At 56.3% G+C, this 26,985-nt stretch overlaps 1 protein-coding gene across 1 annotated transcript; it reads left to right on the forward strand.

The window, feature by feature from the left end:
• Positions 1-25,002, forward strand: Samm50 (SAMM50 sorting and assembly machinery component). Its single transcript, XM_047550905.1, has 15 exons — positions 1-180; positions 1,984-2,094; positions 2,757-2,858; positions 5,418-5,505; positions 7,713-7,819; positions 8,248-8,378; positions 8,539-8,626; positions 10,582-10,710; positions 11,593-11,664; positions 12,543-12,629; positions 14,575-14,645; positions 16,762-16,829; positions 20,060-20,206; positions 20,708-20,849; positions 24,819-25,002. The coding sequence occupies exons 1-15, from the start codon at positions 160-162 to the stop codon at positions 24,862-24,864; spliced, it is 1,410 nt and encodes a 469-aa protein (XP_047406861.1). The 5' UTR covers positions 1-159; the 3' UTR covers positions 24,865-25,002.
• The last annotated feature ends 1,983 nt before the right edge of the window (positions 25,003-26,985 follow it).

Genomic DNA, 26,985 nt, shown 5'->3' on the forward strand with positions numbered 1-26,985 from the left:
GGCCGGGGTATCATGGCCGCCCCCAGCGCGCCGCTTCCGGTGGCTTGAGGTTGCGCGCTGACAGGCAGCTCGGCCACCGCGGACGCTCCCTCCGCGCTCACCAGCCAAGCCTTGGTCCGGCCGGGGCAGCTCCATAAGGCGGCGGCTGGAGAGGGAGCCATGGGGACTGTGCACGCCCGGGTAAGAGGCCCGCTTCCGCGGGGTCCGGGCGGGCGGGAGGCGCGGGGCGACGCTGCCGCGGCTGCCCGGGGTCCCCGGAGAGCGCGCGCCGAGGGCCAGGGCCGGCGGCCGCGGCGAGGTCGTCTCGGGCAGCGGGAAGGCGACGCTGGCGGAGAGTCGTGACTTGCTCAAGGTCATTCGGCGGGACCCTGGCACTTGCCACGGTGACCTTAGCGTCCCGCGCCCCCGACCGAATGACCATTCGGACAGCTGGTGAAGTCCGCGGGAAGGCGACCGCCGGGCCCCGGGCTGCGCGCCCCGCCGCTGCCCGCCGCAGGTCTTGACACGAGCCGAGCCGAGGAGTCTGGCCGCACCGAACGAAGGGCGACAGCAGAGACGGAGGACAGTCGGCTGGGCGCTCCAGGGCGACTTGTCTGTGAAGCATAAAGCAGAGGAGGCGTCCCTCTCGTGCCAGTTAGAGCTGACTCCCGAGGCCCGCCGGCCCTTAGTCTTGGCTCGGGGCGTGCGGCTTCAGCACCAGGAACTCCTTGTTGGTTTGGTCTGTTGGGCTGGTGCAGGAGCTCAGCCCAAGCCGCTGGCCTCGACCAGTTTTGTTGAACAGTTACTCGTTGGGTGTTTGGAGCATGTAACTGCCGGTCAGACTGCTGAGCCCCAACACTAGTTTTCTGCTACAATATGATTTGTTTCATTTGCCCAACTCAGAAGTTTTCCCAGTGGTTCCCAATTAACATCCAGAAGAATTTAGTATAGAGGTCTCAGCCTGGCTTCCAGAAGTGGAGTTAACGTCCCTTTACATTTCTTTCCTTCAAACCAAACAGGGTTGCTCTTCTGACATAGGTTTTGGACTGTGCTTTGCACTTACTCCCCCTTGTGTCTCTTAACTTCCAAACCCAGCTTCAGCCAGCAAAATAGATTCATCTTTAGAACTCAGTTCAAGTTGCTTCCTGCAGAACTGCCCTCTGATCTCCCCCTCATTCGGATATACTACCACCTCCTTGCCATCTTCCCTTGATTGCCATTTATATTTGCCTTATTTTAGCTCTATTTGATTTTTGTCTTACTAGATTCTAGGTCTAGGGACTGTCACTTACTTGGCTTGCATCTGTCATAGCATCTCGAGCAGTGTAAGCATTCATTCGTTTATTCAACTAGTATTTCATTTATTCAACTAGTGTTTACCAGTGGCCTACTGTGTGCTGCCAAAAACAAACTCAACTTTTATGGAACTCTTTTGATGCTAAAATTACTGCTCTGTTGATTGATTTACTGATAAAAAGTATCTTCATTCTTTTAATTCAGTCTTTACTCCCTCTAGCCAGTATTTTTCCTCACATTTTCCTCAGGACTCAGTAAGAAAACATTTGACATAGTATTCTCATGCTTACGTGAAACAAAAGCTTTGAAAAACAGCAACTTACCATTAATATCGGCCATGGGTTACAGCATTTTCCATTTCATTCTAGTCTGTGTCACTTTCAAGATGCTTCTTAAGTCATTGCATTTATTCTATATGCTGTCACCACTGCCTTGTGTAGTACCTGGCATCTGGGGCTCATAAAACGTGTTGGCTTATAGGTAGATCGATTGGCTTAAAAGTTGGAGGCCAAATCCAAACTTTTATTTAAATTCATTTTGGCAAATATTTATCTTCCATGCCTGTTCTTCCAGACCCTAGAATAGAAATACCGTGAGGGTGAGGGTCTTGCCTGTCACATAGCAGGATCTTAAGAGTACTGGTGAATGTATGGACCTCCATTAGCAAAGCAGGTAATTAATTATTTGTGGTTCCTCCCCTCTCTTTAGAGTTTGGAGCCTCTTCCATCAAATGGACCTGATTTTGGAGCATTAGGTGAAGAAGCTGAATTTGTTGAAGTTGAACCTGAAGCTAAACAGGAAATATTGGAAAATAAAGATGTGAGTTCCTAGTTTGACCTTGGTGTTATTACTAGGAGTGTAATACTAGTTCCATAAACTGCTGGGGAGGTGAGGGGGGTGGTTAGCCTGCAACCTACTATAGCAAGAAAGGCTGCTAACTCTGGGAAAGTGGTTGCCAGTTATAGAGGAGTATTTTTCTTCTGCGATTGTTCTGTGGGTGGTCTAGGCAAACCTTTTTGTGTTCATTCTAATAAAGAAACCAAAAGTTTGTAGCAACTGAGTCTGCCTTTCTGGCTTTTGAAGAGCTGACTTCCCAGTGAGGACAGGGATAGGAGGGCCTTCTGGTCATGCTGTGTGATGTCGCTTTGAGGTCTGAACACAACATACGCAGTTTTTAGGTTGGGGTCCCAATGCTCAGGAGTGTACTGGGGAGGGCTGGGGCCTTGGGACCTGCCTGTGCTTAGGACTGTGGTGTCCTGGGTCCTCTGGCCGAAGACACCAGATCTCCTTCGCAGGAAGTTCAGACCTGGCAATGGTTAAGCCTGAGTGAATGGATTTTTGACAAGGTGTGAGGAATAAGATTAAAGTCCAGGAGTAAGAAATGTGGGTTATTGAACTCGAGGAACACCTTGAAGTTAGTTCCCGAAACTTGTCTTTTTCCTAGATAACTAGTTGCTTGCTTTCTGTCTTTGTATGTTTAGGTGGTAGTTCAGCATGTTCATTTCGATGGCCTTGGAAGGACTAGGGATGACATCATCATGTGTGAAATTGGAGAGGTTTTTAAGGCTAGAAACCTCATTGAGGTGAGTGGCATCTCTCCTTGGCGTTCCCTGTGGTTCCCTGTCTCCTCACAGCTTGGAGCACTGCACCCCCAACCCCCTGCTGAGAGGCGCTGCTACCCAGAGGGCCTCGGTTCCAGTGCCTCGGTTCCAGTGCCTCCCACAGCACCCCCGTGTCTGTGCTTGTCCTTACCTCCCCTCATCCTAGAGAAGGTGTCTGTCTGTGGCCGTGTCCTGTGTTTTCATAACTTTCCTGCCTGAGGAGCCTGTGGGATTAGGGCTGCTCCTCCCGGGCTCTGTGCTGACCGTACTTCTGGTGTCCCCAGACCCTGTGGGCGGTTTCTCAGCCTCTCCACCTGTTCCCTCAGGTCCCCACTGTGCACCACACCCTCTTTCTGCTCACCTGAGGCTTCCTCCTCTCTGGCTGTGCTTGGGATCACACTGAACAGGCCAAGGTCACCTGTCCTCGTGACCAGGTCAAGCTGGCTCCTTCCTGTCTTCCTTTTACTCGTTCTCAGCCTTTGAGTGGTGTTTGACACTGGACCATTTCCACTGCAAAAAAAAAAAAAAAAAAAAAAGTTGACATTTTTAAAAGACTAAGGCAATATAACATGCAAATGTTTAAATTAAAAAGGTGCAAAGAATTAAATGGTGCACAGGGCACTGGAGTGAACGGGCACCTTCCCTGCTGCTCGCGGCCCTTTTTCAGAGGCGACGTGGTTGAGGCTCCCCCGTGTGTGGATGAACACACTCGGCCTTTTCACACCAGCTCCGTTCTCCATGACTTTTCCTGCGCTGTCCTCGTCATCAGAAGTTATGAATAGCATGTACCAGTCTGTTGGTGCCGTGGTACCTCACTGAAGGGACTTGTGTCCCCACCGGTGGCCGTTTGCATTATTGTTCTGCTCCCATAGTGGCCTGCCTTGAGCAGCTTGTACTTCCCCTGCACACGAGGATGCATCTGCAGGCTAGCACCTGCCACCGTGCTGCTCTCCAAGAAGGCCTCCCCATCTGCACTCCCCGGGCAGCACAGAGGGATCTGCTTCCCAGGACTGAGTGTTGTCAGCCTACGTTCTTGCCAGTCTGTTAGATGAAAAATGCCCTGTGCCTGCTTCGGTCTGCGTTTCTTCAGTGAGGAGGGAGATCATCTTTGCCCCGCTCGTTGGCCTGTGGTTTCCCTCTGGGGAATGACCCTCTGGTGTCTGCTCTCCGCTGGGCTGTGCAGCTTTGTAGACTTAGGAGAGCTCTTTGCCTGTTAAGCGTCCCTGCTGCCTGCGTGGCATGTATTTCCTGCTTTCCTCCTTGTCTTCTAACATGTCTCCACCTTGCTCTGTTTACTCTCTTCCCTGGGTGTCCCCTTCTGGGTTGCTTGCCATCTTGTCACTGTCACTGTGAGGGCCATGTCAGCATCTTTCCCTACCACCACCCTTGAGCTTTCCTTCATCCCCCGCGTGAGCTTGTCCACACCGCTTGTTCCAGCCAGATCCTGAGGTGGGTGACAGACCCACGCCCTGTCTAGCCAGCAGCCCTGCCGAGTGTTAGCCAGGTTGTGCACTGGCCTCCTGACCCTGCCTGGTGGCTGGCCACAGTCATCCCACCTGCACGGCAAATCCGCAGCTGTTGTCCTGCCAGCCTCGCCCAGGCCTGTGCCTCCATCTCTCTGACCTCTCCGAGGGCACTGATCTCTAAGCCTGAGCTGGAGGTCTCATTGGCCTCAGGTACTCCGTCCACTCAGTGACAGTGGCCTCAGCCCTCACCTGTGCGATGACTCTGCCCACCCTGCCCACCATCCCATGCCTGGGCTGGACCTGCTCCGTCCCGCTCCCAGCTCTGCCACAGGAGCTGCATACGTCCCCGTCACCAGCTGTCCTCTGCTTCCCAGCAGGACCCCAGATGCCGCCCCACCCAGCTCTTCTGGGGACCCTGATCCTGCCTCCTCTGCTGGCAGTTCTGACATCGTGGTCCTTCCCTGCAGGGGAGAGCTGCGCTTTGTCTCCTGCCTGCTTCCCCACCCTGCCACTTGCCTGTCCTTCTAGCAAGCTCGGCTCCTGGCACCGGGAAGGACTGCTGGAGAGCGAGGGGAAGCATTGTGCAGCAGTTAGCTTGGTCTCCACGTGAAACCACAGACAGGTCTGCGGGCACCAGTGGTGCGTCTCCTGCTGCCCGATGTCACCACAGTGCACTCAGTGCCATCCTCCAGGAAGGCTCCTAGGCCGGTGCGGGGTGTGCACCTCTGCTCTGCCCACCCGGGGTCTTCTCCTCTGTGTGCCATGCCCCAGGCCTGGCCTGCACTTTTTATTTTTAACTTATTTTTCATTTGTTTTTGGCAGAGTTAGGGACTGCATGCAGGGCTGTGCGTGCTGGGCCAGTGCTGTCCCCGGGACCCCGTCCCCACCATGGCCCGTGCTTCTGAGCAGGCTTCGTCCCCCACAGCGCTGCTGCCCTTCTCATGTACCTGGTCCTGGTAATTCTCTGCTCTGGGTGGCCAGCAACTTGGTGCCAAGTGGCAATGGCAGCCTGGTGTGGAGCCACACGTGTTTCTGTATCTTAGGAGGATTGACCTGCTGTCTTTCCTTCCGACAGGTGATGAGGAAGTCTCACGAAGCCCGTGAGAAGTTGCTGCGTCTGGGGATCTTCAGACACGTGGACGTTCTGATCGACACGTGTCAAGGTGCGCACTGTGGGGTATCTTTGTGAGTCCCTTCCACCCGTCCTCCAGGGTCATGGGGCAGCTGTGTGGCTGTGTGTAGGGTAACCTGAAGGCTTCTGAGCTAGGTTGTGGGAGCCCGAGGTCCCCGGGAAAGAGCTGGTTTTTGTGTCTGACTGAGGGGGGGTGGTGAGCTTTGAGGACATTGCTGTCTTAGTCCGTGGCTGCACCAGGCTCTGAGAGTGGTCTGGAGGTGGGGAGCCAGGCCTGTCCTGCCACATGCAGCCCAGAGCTGCTGAACCAGCTCTTGGTGGACCCAGCTGAGCATGTGCTTTAAACAGAGGGAGTCTGCTGAGTTTTAGTTCTGCTTATTTTCTGGCATACTCTGTGGCAGTGGACAGAGCTCTCATCTGAGTCCATGTTTACTCTTACCAAGGAGCCCAGGAGGGTGGCACGTGCCCATAATCCCACTTACTCAGCAACCTCAGGCAGGAGGATCCCAAGTTCAAGCTCAGCCTGGGCAAACTAGTGAGACCCTGTCTCAGAATAAAATAGAGGGACAGAGTACTTAGCAAATGCCAGGCCCTGGGCTTAATCTGTAGCAGCATAACACACACACATATGTACATGGAGTGTGCACATGAGGATGCACACCTGTCCCGGTGCTGGGCTCGGCACTCCCTTCATGTCCCTGGTCAGGGCCGAGCCCCACACACCCAGGTGTAAGGGAGGCAGGGAGGTGAGGGCTGGAGGTCCTGTACGCAGCTGAAATGAGGCTTCACTGCGGTTGGAACAGTGGCTCTCGGTGTGGCCCTGACCAGCAGGGCCGCTGTCACCTGGAACTCCGGGGAAACGCAGATTGATCACAGCAGGGCTGTGCGGTGGGCCCCCCCCTGTTGTGCTCGGCTGAAGGTGCTGTGAGGCGTGGCACAGTGGACCTCTGGACCAGTCCAGGGCGAAGAGAGCTGTGCTCACCCTCAGCGTAGAGAGCCACGGTGCTTGGGAAGACGCTGCGGCAGCTCTCCTCTCGCCCCGTCCAGTTCAGGGGTCAAGACCTGCCAGGTGTCATGTTGCTGATTTTGTTAGCGTCTTTCAGCTAGTGAACCTGGGCCCTGAGCAGTCCAGGGAGCTCTCCCAGGTCCCCCAAGTGAGCAATGGAATCCCAGCCCCGAGGCCTGGTCCGCCTGGAGGTGCTCTTCTCATAGCAGGCACTTTGGCTCTGTCCCCTCCCTGCCGTGACTTGCTTTGTGCCTGGCCAGCTGGTCTCCCTCTCTGGCTGCAAGCTGGGATGAGCTCAGAGTTGGGAATGGCTTAGGGTGACAGAACCACTAGGTGACACTGTGCAGACATGTCCTTCTTCATTTGTCCAGACCCATAGTGTGTCCCACACCAGGAGTGGCCCTGTCGTAAACGGGCTTGATAACAGCTGTGACTGGTTTATCAGTGGTGGCAGACGCTCCACGTGAACGCCACGGGTTGGTAGTAGGGAGCAGTGTGTGGTGGGGCAAGGCGGGTGCGCGGCAGCTCTGCTTTCTGCTGTGTCTTGCTGAACACCCAAGACTGCTCCAAACAATAAAGCCTGTTAATTAAAAGATGACCATAAGGCTCCACCCTGGACCTACTGACCCCTGGGCATCTGGACGTCTTGACGGCAGCCGTCCAGCAGAGTGAGCATTTGCCCTGTGCAGAAGCAAGAGAGGCCACGGCCCCCACACAGCTCAGCCTCCTTTGCAGACGCTGCCAGGCCTTGGTGGGTCACGAGGTCACTGCTCCGAGGTCAAATGCAGATCACACAGCTGGATGAAGGACAGAAGTACCTCCACCATTTAATAATGTGATAAACAACATCTTGTTTGTTTCTCTTTTGTGTACACTGAAAACCTTATTGTTATGTGATTCCTTACTGTCACATTTTAATGTCATTTGGATTGAGACTCCAAATATTTTCAAGGCCCTCCCTGAGAGGAGAACACATTTCTTTAGCAAATATCGATTGTCTAGCAGATAGACGGCTTACAGTGCCATCTCCTTGTAGCACAGGTTGACTGTTCTGGTGTGGAGGTGTGTTTTGATTTTGTGTGGGAGCGCTCATGAACTTTACGATAGATGGCATGTTTTTCAGAGATTGTTTATAAATGAACCTTCAGATTGCGGTTTGTCATTTCAGCAGTATAACCTAAATAAAAGGACATCTTCCAACTGTCTCTTGCTTGATATTTTTGCTTCCTTAGGTGACGACGCGCTGCCCAATGGGTTAGATGTCACCTTCGAGGTGACTGAGCTAAGGAGACTGACGGGCAGCTACAACACCATGGTCGGGAACAACGAGGGCAGCATGGTAAGCCGCGGTCCTTTTGTGCTGAAGTATGAGCTTGTTAAAGCGTGACTCCGCCCAGGGCTGACGGCAGCTCCATGATTTTCCTGGTTTCGTGCGCCTGTCTGTTCTTCCTTGTGGCTTCTCGTTAGCCTCCTCGAGTTGATTAGCGTGCGTTCTGAATTGCTGGTGACAGTGTTAACACCAGTAATTAGGGTGACATGGAGAATGTTCGTGTTCAGACTCCTTTAAGAGTTTACAGTCTTGGGTCACAGTTGGTGGGTCTGCTCGTGCTTCACACTGATGCGGGTGTACAGCTGCGTGTGTGTGCTTGCTCAGCGGGGGGTGTCATAGGAAGGAAGTTGTGACAGGTGCGGCCCCAGCTGCAGCATGCAGCCGTCTGAGTCTGTTAACAGTGACCATTCCTGCTGCTTTCTCTCTTTTCCTCCCAGGTACTCGGCCTTAAGCTCCCTAATCTTCTAGGACGTGCAGAAAAAGTGACTTTTCAGTTTTCCTATGGAACCAAAGAAACTTCCTATGGCCTGTCCTTCTTCAAACCACAGCCTGGAAACTTCGAGAGAAAGTAGGAAGCCAGCCGGGGCCTGGCTATAGTGGCCTGGTGTGAGAGCTAGAGGGCTGGCCTGTGAGCTCGGGCAGGACAGGCAGGGCAGCCTGAGCCTGCTGGTGCAGAGCTGTGTGGTGGGTCGCTGGCCCGCTGTGAAGCTCTGTCCCTTGTCTCCTAGTCTCTCTGTGAACGTGTACAAAGTCACTGGGCAGTTCCCCTGGAGCTCACTTCGGGAGGCAGACAGAGGCGTGTCCACCGAGTACAGCGTAAGTACCCCCAGGCGCCCTGTGTGCGCCTTTGAAACATGGTGCTGGCCATCATGGTTTCCCAAGGACAGCCAGGGGGGCAGCGGGGTATGGCCTCTGACCACCTGGCTGCCCGTGGCCCGGGCTGTCCTTCCACCCATGTGTCTGATGGCAGAGCCATGCACACTGCTGCCAAGTCCTGCTGCTTTTTCATGCTTACAGTATGTCCGAAGGAGCGCAGCTCACGACATGGAACTGGTATCGTGTGCCCGTGCCTTGGCTGTAGAAAGAGCTACTCTCTCCCCTGCGTTCTCCACTTTTCTTGCTCCTTTCCTTTCAAGGCCTCAGGGAAGGAAGAGCTCGAGGCACAAGCAGTTCCTAGAGTAGGTCTCCTGCTCGGCTCCGCTGGCCTCACCTGTACGCTCCTTAGAACCGCCCAGCCAGGACCTCTGGGAGTGGGCCAGGAAGCTTTTGGCTCGGTCTCCCAGAACCCTGTCGGAGCTCTGGAGACAGCTGCGGGCTTGCAGGGCTTGACTGTCCTGTCCCTGATGGTGTAGCCTTGAACAGTCCCGCCTGCGACGTGTAGGGCGGGGCAGGGCCGGTCCTCAGTGCTGGTGAGGGTCACATGGGGGCCGCAGGTGTAGCTCCTAACAGTGTGGCAGTGGCAGGCCCTGGGGTAGCTGAGCGCCTGCCTCTGAGCCTCGGTTGTAGGTTGTGCAAGCCCGGAGCCCATGGGGCACAGCAGGCTCAGGGTGCAGACGGAGCACCCGGGAACGCCGCACATCCGCCGTCTTCTCCAAGGGCAGCTTTGCCTTGTCTTGAAGGGAGTAGCGCTCAGACACCTGTTGATGGGGTCTCACAGGGACACTGGGGCAAATGCTGTTCTCCCCAGCCCTGGTCCCCCACCAGGTCACCGAGTGAGCCAGCAGTAGCTAGGCACCTGGAGCCTTCTGGTCTTCTCCAGGCCTCTCCTTCATCTCTTTGTCCTGAGCCTTGTTAGAGAGCAGATCACTAGGAAATTCAGAACGCTGTTTTCACTGAGTGGGAGGCCTGAGGCCTGGAGCTGGTGGCTCTGAGTTGAAGGAGTGAGCTCCTGGAGGGAAGGGCTGGGTCATGCTCACTGCCGTGTCCTTGGGCTGCACAGAGTGGGGCTCGCTGCCTGGCCCCGTGAGTCAGGTAGGTCTCTGAGTGACAGTGCCTTTCTTGTCGAGAGCTTTCTTACGAGGAGATAGGATGATTTAGAGGGCTCTGCGACTCCATAGGCACCTGGCTCCTAGTGCAGGAGTGGCGGGTAGGCAGAGCTGGCTACATGGTGCCTCATGGACGCACAGGTGGGCACCTCAACCTTCCACTGCAGGCTGGAGGGGTGTGTCCCAACCCCGAGTGGCCTTGGGTTCTCCTGCAGGGGAAGGCTTCAGAGAATGCCTTGTGGGAAGCTCGGGGTTACCTGGCTTCCTTGCAAGAGTCACGTCACTGTCAGACTTTCCAAAGCCACCAGGCAGCATTGTTCACTGTTCAGAGAGCTGGGCACTTCTGAGAGAGGAGTTCAAGATGGCTGAGTGGCAGGTGTCTTTTGCCTGGAGCCCAGGGTTCACTAGCTTCAGGCCTCTGGCTGCAGGGAGGATGCACTCAGCTCCTTCTGACTTGGTTTTATGTCCTCTGTGAGTTGATAGTGGTCAGTCACCAGGGTTGGGTGGGTCCAGTGGGGTGCGTGTCACATCACCTGGGTATTGTTCCCTCTACCAAGAGATGGGGAAACCGCTACACCTGCTGATTCAGAGGCTCCCCCAGCTCTGACCGGTACTGTCCCGTACCTGGTCCTTCCTCTCTTTCTCCCTCTGTTCCTCTTTTCCCTTTCTCCCTCCTTCCCGTTGTGTGTAGAGCTGATTTCTAGTGAATGACTCAGTGAATGTTGGCTTGGGGCAGCGTTGCGCTGTGAGCAGCACAGTAGGATGTGTCCTCTCCCTGTGTTGCAGTTTCCCATATGGAAGACCAGCCACACCGTCAAGTGGGAGGGTGTGTGGCGGGAGCTTGGCTGCCTCTCCAGGACGGCGTCTTTCGCGGTGCGGAAGGAAAGTGGGCATTCGCTGAAATCGTCCCTTTCGGTAAGGACCTTTCTACTGGAGTGAATGTCAACCGCCACACTGTACAGTGGGAAAGCCGTGCTGGGGCCCGCAGGGAAGTGCCCCCACCTCCAGATGCTAAGAGGCTGGCCTGGGCTCCCCATGAGCTCCAGCTCCGCTCCTTGTGGTGGACAAGCTGTGACTGAGCTGTGTGGCTGGGAGCCGTGGCGCGCATCTGTAATGCTAGCGACTGAGAGGCCGGGGCAGGAGGATTGTGAGTCCAAAGCCAGCCTGGGCAGCCTGGCGAGACCCTGCCTCAAGATTTTTAAAAAAGGGGGTGGGGCTGGGGATGTGGCTTAGGAGTTAAGTGCCCAATCCCTGGTACCAGAAAATAAATAAAAGCAGCTGACTGGATTGTTCTGGTACTGGGGCTCGAACCCAGGGTGCTCTGCCCCAGCTTCCAGCCCTTTTCATTTTTTGTTTTGAGAAAGGATCTTGCTAAGTTGTTGAGGGTCTTGCTGAGGTGGTAAGGTCGATCTTGAACTTGTGATCCTCTTGTCTCAGTCTCCCCAGTCGCTGGATCACAGCTGTGTGTGCCACACACCCAGCTGAAATTTTAGTTTTCAGAAATAATGAGAAGCTGGTTAAGCTGACTTGGGCCAGGCTGTGGGCTCCTTGAGAGGAGGAAGCGTCCAGCGTGGGTCGGAGACTGCAGGAAGCAGAGTAGCTTCCATGGTCATTCAGAGCTCAGCGCACTGCCCGGCTTCCTGGAGTGGAGGCTGGCAGCAGTGCTGCCCTGTCCTCAGCCCTGTGGGGCGCTCAGCTCCGCCCACCTCGGAGTAGGTTCCTGTGCTCAGCGCTCAGCGCTCATTGTTCCCAGAGGGCCACTCGATGCGAAAGTGCCCTGGTGCAAATTTCTTTCAGCATGCCATGGTCATCGACTCTCGGAATTCTTCCATCTTACCCAGAAGAGGCGCCCTGCTGAAGGTTAACCAGGTAGTGTCCCTTGACTGTGGCCTCATGGGGCGGGACCTGTGGGTAGTGGGTCACACAGAGTGGTCGTGTTCCCAGCATTTAACTTTCACTTTGATCGTAAGTATGGGTCTAATGGTGGGAGGTGCAGGTCCATGCCGGAGCGCTTGCCTGGCGGCGCGCAAGGCCCTGGCTCCCGCAGCGTGCAGAAGCAAGCCGTGCCAGAACTGCCTGCGGACTCCAGCCCGATCGCGGGCCCTTGCCCTGGCGCTGCTGCGCGGCACCTTTGTTCCTCTGCCCTTACACAAGCCCGGGTCGGACAGGGCCACGATGACTTGGGTGGTGTCACATGAGAGGCCAGAATGGGAGGAGCGTTGAGGCCGGGGGCCCGTCCTGTGCTGGGGCCAGGGCAGCAGTGGCTGTGTGCCTGGTGCCCTGGAGGAGCAGTGTCCGGTGAGAGCAGGGCCTCCCCGAGGGTTTTGGAGCCCACTGTAGCCTGTCTGGGACTGTCGCTCTTCTGCGGGAGGTGGGCTGCAGCGAGCCTGGGTGCCCACGTGAGGGCAGGGCTGTGGTGAACCCAGGGCCTTGCCAGACTGCGTGGCGCAGGGCAGGAGCCTGGAGGATCAGAGGAGCAGCTGCAGATCAGATTCTCATCTACTGTGGCCCATGTTCCCAGGGCCGGCTGGCTTTCCTCAACACTGGGTGGGCTGCGGGCCCAAGTGTCCACTGCCGGCTCTACAGTGCGTGCCTGGGCGGCGCGTTGGTCTCTCGTGTGTTGCTGAGTGTCACGTCACTCTGCAGCCATGAGGACACGGTTTTCTAAAAAAGCACAAGCAGCAGTTGGGTCGTTGCAAAGTCATGGCTTGGTGGCCTCTGCACGAGCCTGCGGATTCTCCCCACAGGAACTGGCGGGCTACACTGGCGGGGATGTGAGCTTCCTAAAAGAAGACTTCGAGCTTCAGTTGAACAAGCAGCTTGTGTTGGATTCGGTGAGTGTCCAGCTAAGACCTGGTCGCCCGTGTTGTTACTGCAGTTTGGAATCTTGCTGGGAGATCTCGGTCCCTGAATAACTAAGCACGTGCTTAGCTTCCTGGTGTGGAGACCTGGAGCCTGATCCCCTGCACTCAGCTAATCGAAGGCACCTGGGGAGCAGTGGCAGCCACGCCCTTAGAAACATTCCATCACTTTACAGAGGACCATGAGCGGGCCTTCCCTCTGTCATCTCAGGCCATCGGGGAAATGTGGCCTGACGTGGGGGTGTCTCCTTTCCCTTGAAAGGTCACCTCCATGCAGATTCTTCACTGTGTTCTGCCAGGTCACGGGGCTCTGGCTGCTTCCGGGATCTTTTTTTGCTGTATCCAGTTTGGTAGTTGCCCTGACTGCCCAGGAACTGAGGAGTCTGAATTCTGGTGCAGCCAGGGGGGTCCAGGCCTGCAGGCACTGGCTGATCTGAGGCGGCTGCGCCACTGCTTCCAGGCGGTCTGTGAAGCTCGCGCACGCTGCCCTGCTGTGGCCACTCTGGCTAAGTGGCTCAGAGGCTGCCACGTGTCTCTTGCCCAGGTCACCGAGCTCTGCTGCTGTCCTTGGCTTCATCGGGTTCTCTTTTCACCCTTTTCTGCTCTTGGTGGCTCTGCCTCATGGGTGTGCTGTGCCCTGGGTTCCGTAGCCCTTCCTTCTCTGCCCAGTCTCCCGGGGCCATCTTGGGCTACCTTAAATGTGCTTAGAGCACTTACTGCTAGCACACGAGGACCTGGCCAGACACAAACGTCACCAGTCGGCTGCAGGCCTTTATTAGGAATGGAGTCATGGTTCTGATGGACCCGCTTTCCTGTCGGAAAATGAGCCATTGGCCAAAGGAGGAACTTGGGCTTGCGTAGGTTACACGGAGAGGTGATTCAGTGAGCACGGCAGTTTGGGCCCTCAGGAATTGGGCTTTGGGGTTGGGGGTCGGTGGCCAGCACCTGGAGAGGAGTTGTCTTGGAAGAGTTCGTGTTTCCTAGAGACGATTACTCTAGGTTTGATGGAACACTTTCTCCCCACCAGTGGCCCGCAGCTGAAAGGGGTTTATCTTGGAAGAGACGAAAACCATCAACTCATGGCTTTCTTTTTACTCCCTCTCCCAGGCCACACCATCCTAGGGACATTTTCCATGTCCAGTGTTTGCATTAACTGCCCCTGGCAGAGGCACCAGACACAAAGCCTGTTTTGCAGTGAGGTGTGGCATCCGTACCTCAGATGACTTGTCGAATAGCGTGCGGGAGGGGCTTGCGAATGTGCGCCCACACACTGTGTCCCCTGCGCCTGCTCCGCCTACACTGCCCCATTCTCAGCTCTAGGTCTTCCCTCTGAAGCTTCTGAAAAAGAAATAGCCGAGCAACTCTGAAGGACTTGGGGGTTTGCAGGGCAGAGAGGACAGGAGATGAGCAGGTGGGCGGGGCTGGAGCTCCGAGTGGGTCTGATGGGGGATCCTGTGCTGTGAGCCTGGGGCTCGGTCCTGAGGGGAACTTGGAGTGTGTCTTTCTGCCTTGTGATCGTAGAGCGTCATAGCCTGGACTTCCTAAAATGCTGGGTGCTCCGGATCCTTCTGCATTTCAGGGCTGGGGCAAAGGCCTGCCAGATGCTGGATTGATTGTCCAGGGTCCTGGTCTCCCTCACCTGTCAGGCCAGGGCTTGTCTGACCAGACCTTGCTTCTCATCCCAGAGGACTGAGTGGTCAGAGTGGAAGTAGCCGCCGGGCTCCAGCGTGGCTTTAGTTGCAGTTTGAAGTTGCCTTGGATGAGCTTGCAACCCCTCTGCCTGGTAGTCTCTCTGTGCCCGCTGGAGCCCCAAGCAGAGCCCTCTGTGCCACCTGTGCTTGGGCTGGGGCCAGCCTTCCGTCTGCTGATGTCCCCGGGTTGAAGAGACGCTTCGAGGTAACTGTCTGCCTTGCTGCAGGTGTTCTCAGCCTCTCTCTGGGGTGGAGTGTTGGTGCCTATTGGTGAGAAACCATCGAGTATTGCCGACAGGTAAGTATCATGGGCGGGGAATTGGCAGGTGTTTCCCTTGGTTGGTTTCTTGGGGGGTTTTACTTGTTTTGTTGAGATGGGGTTTTTCAGAGTTGCTGAGGCCGGCCTCAAACTCCCGATCCTCCTACCAAGCCTCCCAAGTTGCTGGAGCTGCTGGGATTACAGCTGTGTGCTGCTGTGCCTGGCTGGTTGATTTCTAAGATGTTTTAGAGGAGTTTTATTATTTAGAAGAGCAAAATTTCAAATTTTACTTTATGTTTTGCTTTGTATTATTTATTGTATTACATTTTTTGCAGTGTTCTTTTTGATTATGAAAGAATGTGGTTCATACTTGTTGCAGAAATTTAAAAGCAGGGACATATTCAAGGAAGCGAAACTCCCAGTCCCCTGGGTGATGAGTGAATGTCCCGGGGCTGATTTCTTTGGGTTGATTTGTTGTGTTTGTGCACGCATAGTGTGTATGCAGTTGCTAATGTACTGTATTTTACATAGAATTTTGTATCCCTGCTTTTTAAAGTTTTGAGGGAATTACAGGGTCATCATTCCCCAGGCCTGAGAGAGTCTTCACGAGCAGCATTTGAATGGCCTATGGTGCTCCCTTATTCACATATACCCTAATGTTGTAGTCTACCTCATATTTTTGGATATTTCAGATGTTTCTGATGTGATTTTTCTAGAAAACACTGTGGCGAATAATTTCGTAAATAAGTTGCTCGTTTTACTTTCTGAGAAGAGCTTCCTGGAGGTGGGGTTGCTGTCCAGAGGCAGGCTTCCTAAGGCTTGTTAGGACTATTGCCGGACTCTGCCTTTTAGAGAGCAGGTGGCGGTTCAGCGCTCTGCCAGCGGGGCCTGAGTGGTGGTTGTTGCTTTGAAATTGTCATCATGGGCACAGAACTGTCTTCAGCCTGCATTAGTTAAAATGTTGTTTTAATTTACACTGGCTCAGCCTTTTTGGATGATAATTTGGAAGTATAGAAATTCTAAATTTGTAAACTGTGGGACCTAACAGTTTCCCCGTCATGGGTCTGATTTTAAGATACACTTATAAGGGCTGGAGATGTGGCCCAGGGGCACAACACCTGCCCGGCCTGGGTGAAGCCCTGGGTCTGACCCCCAGCACTGCCCAAAACACAAACACCCTTTTGTAACTGCAAGGAGTTATGTTCGGGGGTGGCCACCATAGGCTTGCAGGTGAGGAGCCAAACGTTTACAGCTGCCTCAGGCAAGTCTGCCCACAGGGCAGTGGTGGAGGCCAGCAGGCCACCTGAGGGAGGCTGCTGACGACCCAGTGCTCGAGGTAGGCGTCCCTGAGTTAAAACTTGGGATATGTTGAGTTGTCCCTTGCTGACTCGGGTAGCGCTGCAGTGTGCCCAGGTGGTGGCTGGCATAGCCCACCCTGAAGTCAACCCCGACCTGGATGGCGGCCACCTGTGCTTCCTGGATCACCCGAGTGCGTTCAGAAGAGCCGCGTGGCGTTGGTGGGCTGGCTGCTCGTCTCTGGGACTAACGCTCCTGGTCTCGGTGTGGGTTTACTTGGGGCGGCCGCTGCTCCTTTCCTACTGGGGTTCTATGTTTAGTTGTTCTCATGCTGTAAAGTCCAGTTTTGAAATGTTTGGGTTTTAGAGTGTGGATAGGATTTCTGAGTAAGTTTTAATTCATGCTTTTACTTTTATTCTGATTTTTTAAGAAAGAATAAGATAATCCAGTCTGTTTAGGAACACAGGAGGAATTAACTTCTAAAAATTATAAGCCCTTTTTTTTCTAATCAAAAATCATTATCAAAAACACAAGAAGCATGGTCTGCTTCCTGTTCCTATTATTTTCTGAAATGTTGGGCCTCAGCAGCGTGTAACTCATGTCCTGCTTTTTACCTTGTGGGGAGAGCGCTCTGCGGCCCAGCCCTGTCCTTCATGGGGGACGCTCCATCCACCTCTCCCCAAGGCCTTTGGCTGTGTCTGCCCTCATCTGAAACATGTGACTTCTGTTGCGCTGTGGGGCTTCCGTGTGGGAGGGTGGGGGTGGTTTTGACGTTGGGCACGCTCGCACGTCTTCTGAACGCTTCCAGCTCTGGCGTGCAGCCGCGGGCTGGACTCTGACACGTGCTGTCTCGCCCTAGGTTTTACCTCGGAGGACCCACCAGTGTCCGTGGATTCAGCATGCACAGCATCGGGCCCCAGAGCGAAGGTCTGTCCTTCCCCAGAGCCATGCCCCTTCCAGGTGGCCGTCACCACTTGTCCTTGAAGTCGTGTGTACGTGTGTGAGGTCATGACAGTGAGGTGTGTTCCTGCTTCCCAGCAGTGCAGTTAGTGCCTGGCCCAGGATGCATCAGGCGGCAGGCATGGGCATTTATTGAGTGGCTCCTAGGAAGCAGGAAGATGTGTCTAAGCAGCCTGACGTGCGCACCCGGAGAGACACCAGCGCTGCCTCGTGTGTCCTTTTAGATTTGGATCTGTCCTTGCGCTCTTTGTTTTGTTCACGCACTGATTTCTGAATCGTTTTGCTCAGCACCCCACATAATAACACAACAGTATTTTTATGGGAATGAATACTATTTTTAAAAATTTTGAGACAGGGCCTTGCTAAGTTGCTGAGGCTGGCCTTGAACTTGTGACCCTCCTGCCTCAGCCTTCCCAGTAGCTGGCATTACACTTGTGGCCACTGTGCCCTAGAATTGGTTTTAACTAATAGAGTTTATTATTTATTTATTTCCTGTGCTGCTGGGTTTGGAACCCAGACTTTATTTTTAGTCTTAAGTCTACAGAAAAGTGAAGCTGAAAGAGCAGAGGCCCCTCCGTGATGGCACTTGGAACCTGGTGCGTTTGTTGCATTTGAGAAACAGCTGACTGTGACCAGTGCAGTCCCTGGTCAGGGTCACTGCTGGCACTGCCTATTCTTTGGGTCTTGACAAACGCGTATCGTCTGGTGCCCGCCCCGCCCTGAAAGTCCCATCTCCCCCAAGTGCCTCTCAGACACCCATCTCTTTGCCGTCTCTGTCGTTCTGCCTTTTCTGGAAGGTCATGGAGCCCGGGTCAGAGGGTGTGCAGCCTTTCAGGCCGGCTGCTCTGCCGTGGTGTTGAGCACTTACGGTCCCTAGAGTTTGCTGGGGACTCGCTCGTGTCTTGCTGTCCCTGGATATTATTCCGGTGTCTGGATGCACCATGTTTGTTTATCCATCACCTCGCGCGGGGCATCGCGGTTGCTTCTGTAGATGCAGCTGCCAGGCCAGTGCCAGGAGCGCAGGTGCTTGACAGGGTGCGAGCGACTGTGCCCGTGAGGGCCTTGCCGGGGGACCTGCAGAGCACCAGCTGCCTTCTCCCCCGCCACGAGTCCAGATGCATGTTTGTTTTACTAGAATTTTGTAATTCTTGAAAAACCAGACCCCACGTTTTGGGCAGTGTGGGGCAGTGGTTATGGAGCAGAGCAGCGCCTGGCCGGCCCTCTGCTCGCTGCCAGGTGCAGGCTGTTAGGATGCTCCTGAGGCCCTGGCGCTCCCTCCAGGGGTGGGCTGCTGTCTCCTGGACCTCTGTCTCCCTGGGCTGCTGTCAGTGATCAGCGACGCCCTCTATCGCGTCGTGAAATGCTCTGCCTGATGGCCTTAGCTTTGAGACTCCCCTGCTCCATCTTCACACCATTATAAACAGTGACTCAGCAGCAGGGGTTTTCGTACAGCATGTAGTTTATTTCTTCTCTCCTGTTTCTAGAGGGCTTTACTAGAGTGTCAGTTTTAGAACTAACGATTTGAAGATTCATTTTATTCCTCCTTTTCCTAAGCAAGTGCCACTTGCCTTGAACGTAGCATGCCAGCTCTTCTGCTGCTGCCTGTCCGAGAGGCAACCTGAGGATCCTGGGGCAAGGATGTCAGCTGCTTTGACCTTTCTTTAAAGCAATCTGATGCGTCATGAGCCTTAAAGTTTTTATTATAATAACCCCAAACTGGAAACTAGATATCCAAATGTCTGTCAGCATTGGGGTGAACAGCTGGTGATGCCTTCACAGCGTAATGAGGGGAACAGATTGCAGCCACAAGCCAAGCCAGGCGTGCGAGCCCCAGGAACGTGCAGAGAGCAGGCGGCTGTGCCACTGTGCGCTCCCACCTGCAGCTTGCTGGTGGAGGAGCCGCCTGGGCGTGGGTGGCAGGTAGCGATCAGAGGGAGAAGGTGGTCTTTAACCAGGAGAAGTAGGAGAGAAGGGGATGACTAAGTGTCAGTACATTTATGTTCTTATTTAGGCATAAAAGCCTTGTTTCCAAAGAATATCAAACATTAGGAGAAAATACATTAAACTGGGGGAAAAACTAGACTGGAAACTACATACGTATACACACACGTATACACCCGTATTGGTGTGTACATATGTGTTATGCATATTGCATGTTATATGAAAAGCTGCGTTTATTTAGGTATACATTATTATTCGCTGGAAGAAAGAACAACAGGGTATTAGCTGGTTGGTGTGAAGAAATGAGAAGCTCTTTGTCTTCCTGCGTTCCTCAGGTTTCCTGCAGAGTGCGCTTCTTCTCTTTCCTCTTCCTTTTCTGCAGTGCTGCAGTGGAGCGGGGCCTGTGCACAGAGGCTGGGGCTCTGCCTCAGCTGCACCCGGCCCCCTGTTGCTTCTGATCAGCAACAGCTACTTAAGAAGAGAGGAGGCAGCTCGTGGGAGGCGGGAGTCAGGCTGCCGCCGCCATCGCTCCAGTTTCCCTTCCAATTTGAGTGATAAAAGGGACGAAGGAACGCAGGATTTTTCAGTGAATAAGTAGTGCTGTCCTTGGGGCTAATCTTTTTCATGGTTTGCCATTTGAATTAGAGGGAATGAAGATACTTTGTAAATGGCATCTTGTAACAGTGTAGATGTCAAGGTCCAAAGGATTTTGGTGGCTTTACTGTGATTGTTTTTATAGTTAAAATGTAGGAGCATTTTTAGAAATAGGAAAAAAGTGAGCAGTCAGGTCTAGGCAAAAGTAACCTTTGTCCAAAAAACCAAAAATCCAGGTGAACCTGATCCACTGAGGGCCCTCTCCGCGTGGGGGCTCAGCAGGCTGCTTCCCTGTGGCTGGCACGGTGCCTTTTGACAGAGTCTGGCAGACATTTCCAGAAATGGCAGGAACACTGGCAGGCAGTGTGTTTGGATTGCAGGGAGGTGATGTGTTGAGTGCTGTCCCCAGGTCCTCTTTAGTCCTGTAGGTTCACAGATGGCACACTTGACCCAGGGCTTTCTTTCCTGAACTCTACGGGCTCCCTCCCCCCAGTTAAATCAAATTGTAAAAGAAACCAGGAGAAAAAGGAAGGTGATCTCAAACGAGGCCACAGCTGTGGCGTGGGCGTAGGTGCCCGGGAACTTGAGTGCTGAGTGGCATTGGCGGGTGACGGGCAGTTTGCGACGGGTTTGTCAACTGCTTCTCTTCTGTCCTTGGCCAGGGGACTACCTGGGAGGAGAGGCCTACTGGGCTGGTGGCCTGCACCTGTACACCCCGCTGCCCTTCCGGCCAGGCCAGGGTGGCTTTGGAGAGCTCTTCAGAACCCACTTTTTCCTGAACGCGGGAAACCTCTGCAACCTCAACTACGGTGAGATGCGGCTCCTGCCCGCTGGATGGGTCTGCGGTTTCCATGTCAGAGAACACAGCACACAAGCTGGTGGCTGTCTCTATATTATATGGCATTTAAATTTAGGGATCCTGCCTTTATTTAAAAAAGGCCAACTACACCTAATACAGTGCCCAGAAGAAAGCTGTCGATTGAATGAACAAGTCATGTGAGAAACAGTCATACTGTCCAGCGAAGGAAGAGCTCTGGGTGCACACAGACTGGGGCGTGCAGTCCAGGACAGCTCACCGCGGATGCCGACGTGGGGGGCCTGGGAGCCCCGCGGGAACAGGACCTCCCGAGGGCCAGGGGCTGAGTGGGCAAGCTGTCTCGAGTCAAGTCGAGAAGCCTGGCTCCTGGGACGTGAGCGAGCGTAGCCTGGCTTGTCAACCCCGGGACCCAGGAAGAGAGCAAGCCGGCCGGCTTGGCTGGATGGTTCCGTTGCGACCCACACGCAGTTTCGCATGTCCTTCTCTGTTCCAGGGGAGGGCCCCAGAGCCCACATCCGCAAACTGGCTGAGTGCATCCGCTGGTCCTACGGAGCGGGCATTGTGCTCAGGCTGGGGAACATCGCCCGCCTGGAGCTCAACTACTGCATCCCCATGGGAGTGCAGCGGGGCGACAGGTACGTGCGGGGCCGTCACGTCGCATGCCTCTGGGGGCCATGGTTTTTGGGTACGGTTGATCAGTGTTTCAGTATCCTTTAAGAGTAAGGACTTTAAGAGAAATGGAAGTCAGCCAGAGTGACACTCGTGGCTTCCTCCAGTGGGTCTCTCTGTTTGGAGGCGGCTGCCCCTCCCGTAGGTGCTCTGCGCCTACTGGCTCAGGACGGTGGGAGCCCTCTGCTCTGGCTGGGGGACTGGCCAGGCTTATTGTCCCACTTGCTGAACATGACATGGCGTTTCTGGTGCTGGACTTTGCAGGCTGGGGCTTGGAGGCCTCTGGTGGTGGGGAACATTCCTGAGAGCCCTCTCTTGGTCCAGGGACCTGCCATCGGCCTCTCTCCACTGCCTCTTTTATGGAGGAAAGATTGTCAAATAGTTACTCCGGTTCTGCCTGGGATTGGTTCCAGGACCTTCACAGAGACCAAACCCACACATGCGCCAGTCCCTCGTGTGAGTGGCGTGGTCTCTGCCCCTCCAGGCCTCCAGTCCTCCCTGCATGTCATACACCCAGGACAGTGCACAGAGCTCAGCGTGGACTCGGCCATGGGAAGTTCCAGTTCTGCTTCCTTAAAACTTTTTTTCACGCATCATTAGGCTCTGGGTGGCTGGGTCTGAAGAGGTAGCGTCCACTGATGTAGAGGGCGGTACGTGGATAGACTTGTGTGAAGGTCACAGTTGTGGAAGTCAGTTCTGCATCGGGCGTTACTGGAGATTCGGGAAATGCAGCATATGTTGGGGTGTGCATCGGGCACTCAGGCTGCCTCCCCGCGGCTGGTGGGCGGCCTCAGCAGCATGGGTGCCGTGCCTCCAGAACTGCGGTCCACGAGTGGGGCCTGTCAGAGGGGGTTCCGATGGCAGCTGGCAGGGCCGCTTTCCCGCTGTGTCCTCGCGAGGAGGGGCGCGTGCGCTCGGGTGCCAGGCGGGCTCACCCTGCAGGAGCTCGCGCAGGAGCTGGGGCACTCGGTCGCCCCCGGACGTGCTCCTCTTACTCCGTGCTTGCACGTTCGGGCCCCCCCACGCCCCCTTCACCTTCTCTCTCATTTTCCCGGCTGGCTTGGTTGCCCTGAGGGTGGTGCTGTCCCAGGTGCTGCGGCCCAGGACCCCAGCTCAGGGTCCTGCCTGTCTGTTCACTCCTGCACTCTTGGCTGCGGGGTCGTGGGGCGGTGCTGCGGAGGGTTGCCCGGCAGCTCTTGCGAGGGTCGAGGCCAGGGCGCAGCTGAGCACCTGCCACCCACATTCTTCACGGTTGCCGCTGCGGAGGAGTGGACAGGTGCCCCTCACTAGAGGGCTGGTTCAGCACCTGCCCTGTGTCTGCCGGGGCTCCCTGGTGACTCCGAAGCCTCTGGCGCCTTGCAGACAGCAGGCTGCTTCCTGGACCACCAAGTCCCTCTGCCCTCACCTCCCTGTTCTCACGCAAACCAAAGCCGCAAAGGCTTAATTGCATGTGCTGCATCTGTGTGTGCTCCGCAGCCCACCCAGGCCCCCTGCTGTGGCTGTGTGACCTGGGGTGTGTGACTTAATCTCTCTGAGTCTCTGCCTAGAGGGTGGACAGTAATGACATTGACCCCTTGCAGTTTTGAGGACTCAGTGAATGAGTGCACTCCCCCTGGGGTGTGGGCTGGAGAGTGTGGTTATGTTTCCTGTGGCTGCTGCTGCTGGTGTGCCCACCACGCCAGGTCTTCGCAGTGCCCCTCAGGAGGCACTTCCTGTCCCTCCGTGCCATCCTGGGTGCCGCTGTCTGCCACACGGTGCAGTGCCAGGGAAGGACTGTTCTGGAGCCTGGCTGTGCCCGCAGCCCCTAGCAGATTGCTCACAGCTGGTGTCCGGCACAGCAGCTTGCTGACCTCGCCGCTTTCCACGAGCCTGTGTTCCCACTCAGATGGGCACCTGGCCCCTGGACTCGAGCCCCTGTGTGCGACTCCCTGCAGGTGGCACTGGAGGTGCTTCGGAGCCAGGAGGCTGGAGTGTGGCCGGTTCCCTCCCCAGTGCCGCCAGGGCGGTCAGAACAGGTTGCGTGGGGAGGCCACTTCAGGGGATGAGGTGCCCTGCCCAGAAGTCCCCCTGGAGCCTGGGGCCCTGCCCTGGAGTCAGTCCCAGGAGGGTGGGGACTCGGGCAGCCAGTGCCCTTGCAGTGCCGACGGGGGCCGCTGGGTGTCAGTGTGCTCCAGCAGCGGCTGCTCCGAGCTCCTCCACAGCAGCCGGCCCTGCAGCCCCAGCCTCCCCTCCTCTGCAGTGGCTGAGAAATACGCTTCAGAGGCTGATTTCCAGATGTGGCCTCCAGAAGGCAGCAGTGCCTGGCGTCTGGAGGCCACGCAGGCGGGCCCTCTGCCCCACAGTGGCAGCTGTTGCCCTCACGGTGGTGGCAGCGAGTGTGCAGATCACCTCCCCGGGTGGCGCAGGTGAAGCTTTCCCATCTGAATTGCAATTCCGTGAAGTGTTCGCGCCTGACCTGGGCAGCTGGCGGAGGGGAACGCTGCGCGGTGGCCATGCGCAGTCCTGCAGTCGCCCGCACTCTGGTTGGGGACTGAGGCCTGGCAGTAGTCGGGTTAGAAGTGCTTGCTGCACTTTATCCCTGAGCTCCTGGGGCACCGTCACCTCCGGGTGTCTTCAGAGCAGCCTCTGGAGCCGGGTGGTGCACAGGTGCTGACCGCGGAGTGCAGCTCACGGCAAGCCGCGGGGAGAGACCATCTCGGCGTGGGGCGGGGTAGTAAGGGGCCCGTGGAGCTGGGAGCTGGGCCAGACCCTCCCGAAGGATGGGGGCTGGGGAACGCTCGGGCTGGAGTGCTGGGCGGGGGTGTGCAGGCGTGCGCGTGGCTGGACAGTCACTTCTGCAGGAGGGGCGAGATGCTGGGTCAGTAGTGCCCCGCGAGGGGCCTGAGCTTGCCTCCTTTGTCGCCCACCCCTGCCTGCTGGCCACGTGGGCATGTTTCCCTCTGGTAGGTCTTCAGGTCTCGGACCTCGGCTTCCTTTCCACTGCTGGATTCCTGGAGTCTAGAGTGGCGCCTGGGGTGTATGAGTGGCAGGACTGGATGCCAGTCACCAGTGGGCGGGGCAGGAGGGTGCCCATCAGTGTGACCTTGCTAAGGCCCCAGTGCTGGTACTGTGTGGCTGGGCAGCACCGCCAGGGGACTGCACCAGGACAGGGGCAGGGGCAGGCTGGAAGCAGTCCCACGTGGCCGTCCTGAGGGTGCAGCGAGGGTGCAGGCCTGGTCTGACTCTGCACGGCTGTCTGGAGCCTGGGTGGGCGTGTCTGAGCGGCGGCCCCTGCGCTGTGCCTGTGCAGCGTCTGCACGGCCGTGGGCAGCCAGGAGCTGGACCGCAGACTTCCTGGAGTGGACTTAGGCTGCTCTGCCTTCACAACCTGATGGTGTGGAGCAAAAGCAGGTCCCGTGGTCCCCACCAGCCAGGCTGTGGCTCTCTCTGCCCTTTGAGGACGCGGCGTGAGCGGGGCTTCTGGCCGGGGGCTGCCGCTGGGCCAGCACCTTGCCCCGTCCAGCGTCGCCTGCAGAGTGTCGGCTGTGGCAGACGGGCACAGCACGCGACCCTTGCACCTGTCCTGTCCTGGGTTGGAGCAGGTCCCTGAGGAGGCAGGCTGGAACTGTGGGCTGTGATGCTGCCCTTGTGAGCGCCCGGGACCCCGCCTTCTGGGTCCTGCGCCCTCTCCCCTCCCTGCACCACCCTGTTCTTCCGCCTCATCCAGGCCTGACCCCCAGCCTCACCCCCAGGAGAAGTTCAAGGAGGTGAGGAGGGAGCAGCAGAGGGTTTCTATCTCCATTTCTTTCCAGACGCTGATTCTGGATCCAGCCGGGGGGAAGCTGGGGGGCAGGCGGAGGAGAGGCCTGCGGAAGGCAGGGCCTAGCGGTGCTGCTGAGCCGCCCCCGGGGCCAGGCCCAGCGGGGCAGCCGCCATGACCGCCTCCTCTTTTGCAGGATATGCGACGGTGTGCAGTTTGGAGCCGGGATACGGTTCCTGTAGCTGGCGCTCCCTCCAGAGCAGCTTGGGGACACAGGCAGCAGGAGTCGCTGTGCCACGTGCCTTCCCAGGAGAGGCTGTTGAGCGGGCCTGGGCCACGGCTCTGCTGGGAAACCAGCCAATAAATTTTAAAGACAAACAGCTGCGTGGTGACTCTGGTTTGTTTTCACCGGTCACATTCACGACCTGTACTGCCCCTTCCTGAGGATGCCCTGTGTCCTGCCACCTGTGCCCACCACGAGCAGGGCTTCCCCCGTCTCCAGTCCTTTTCTTCCCAGAGCTGCAATTGGCCTCCTCATACCAGATGGATCAGCAGAGCCAGAGAGCAAGGAAGGCCCCCTTCCCCAGGGGACGCCCAGCCCACCATGAGAGGGAGCATGCAGCCCGGTGAGGCCAGAGGAGGCCACGGTAGGCGTGTGGCCCACAGTGCTGGTGAGTGACGAGGGAGACGGTCATACCACCTGACATTGGGGACACGAGACGGAAGGAGGCTGTGTCGCCTGCAGCGGCAGCAGCCCAGGTGCCGAGTGGTTTCCCTGGCCACTCTCCCAGGTCACCACACACCGTGGCTTAAACAACACAGGCTCACCTGCAGGGAGATCCGAGTCCAGTGGTCGCCTGGGCTCAGGTTAGGGCAGCAGCAGCCTGCAGCCTTTCGCGCACTCGGGACCCAATGCCTGGCCTCTTCCGGTGTCCAGGGCCTGCCCTTTCCTTGGCTGGTGGCCCCTGCCTGTGCCTCCAGCCAGCAGCTCCCTCTGTCTCTACCTCTCTGCCCCTGCCCGTGGACCCTTGTGATGGCTGGCCACTAGATCTGCTGGTTAGCGCCCTTGACTGTCTGCCACCGGGCTGCTCCCTGGCCACGTCACACAACATGCAGGCGTCATCCCTGGGTGTCCACTGGGGATTGACTCCCGGCTTCTCATGGACATCAAAGTTCCTTGTGGCCCAGAGTAGTGTTTGCACAGGACCAGGGCACGTTCTCTGTCAACACTTGTCACACAGAATTATTCAGGGAATAATGACAAGAAAAGGAGAAGTCCGCGTGCTCAGGGTAGACGCAGCTTTTGTCCTGAGTGTTTCCCTTCCCAGTCGGACGGGGGTGCCCAGCCTGAGAACTGGAGGGCTGGCTGTCACGTGTTCTGAGGACCAGGAAGTGGCATCTTTGGGAGCATTATTCTGCCTAATACAGCTGGTGCCTCTCAGGTAATGTTTGCGGGATATTCTTGTGATGTAGAGAAAGCTGTGTGGTTTTATGTTTTATGTGAAACCTCTTTCAAAGTCTTCAAAAAAGGGTGCATATAAAAATGTCCAGGGTTGCAGGTGATGCCCGGGAATCAGGAATGCTTTCCTTTTGGATTTTCGTCCCCACTCCAAGTGGGTGCTGAGTTCCCATCCCTTTTAGTCCTCCCTGTGACCGGTCATTTACATGTCCGCCCGGTGACCTTGGGATTTTGGGAGCAGCCTGAGCCCAGGGACCTGCATCATTCCTGGGCCGGGCTCTCGGGCCCTGATGGCCTCGGGCTGTCCCGTCCTCACCTCTCACATGACTGACCAGGGTTTTGTGAGGGAGAAACACTCCACCCTTCCCTGGCCACTTGGTGGCGGGGCAGGTGGCCTCTCTCCGTGAACTGCTTGTTTGGTTCCACGTTCACGCCTGTAGCAAAACAGGCAGCCGTGCTGGAGCCGTCCTGACCCCGAAAGTCAGGAGCAGCCGGAGCCTCGCCCTCGGAGACCAGAGGAGCGGCTGCGTGGAGGCTGCGCAGGAGGGAGCAGCTCCTTAGCGAGGCACCGGGCCGTCCCCAGTGCAGCGCAGCGCAGCGCTTCAGCTTGCAGCCACGCCTTTGCCAAGTGAGGTGACAGCTGGGCCTGGGTAGAGAGGGATTAGGTGGAAGAGCAGAGCATCCAGCCGGGCAGCTCAGGAGGCACGTTCACCAAAAGACCGCAGTGAGGCGGGTTCATGGGGAAAGTGGGCACAGCTGCCTTGAGGGGCTCGCAGAGAAGACACGAGGACCAGGAGAGCCACCCGCCTGAGTCTCTGCACAGCCGCTGGCTCTGGACTGGAGCAGTCAATGCTGGGCTGATGAACCTTTTGCTCTGCTCTGCAAGGCCTGGACTGTGAAGCGA

Source organism: Sciurus carolinensis, chromosome 4, assembly GCF_902686445.1.
Source record: "Sciurus carolinensis chromosome 4, mSciCar1.2, whole genome shotgun sequence".
Taxonomy (NCBI): domain Eukaryota; kingdom Metazoa; phylum Chordata; class Mammalia; order Rodentia; family Sciuridae; genus Sciurus; species Sciurus carolinensis.

What these genes read in the sequence shown, in the direction of transcription:
- Samm50 (XM_047550905.1), top strand. Translation starts at nt 160, where the DNA reads ATGGGGACTGTGCACGCCCGG. An exon ending in AAATATTGGAAAATAAAGAT is followed by an intron (nt 2,095 to 2,756) that starts GTGAGTTCCTAG and finishes TTGTATGTTTAG; the next exon opens with GTGGTAGTTCAGCATGTTCA. An exon ending in GGAACAACGAGGGCAGCATG is followed by an intron (nt 7,820 to 8,247) that starts GTAAGCCGCGGT and finishes TTTTCCTCCCAG; the next exon opens with GTACTCGGCCTTAAGCTCCC.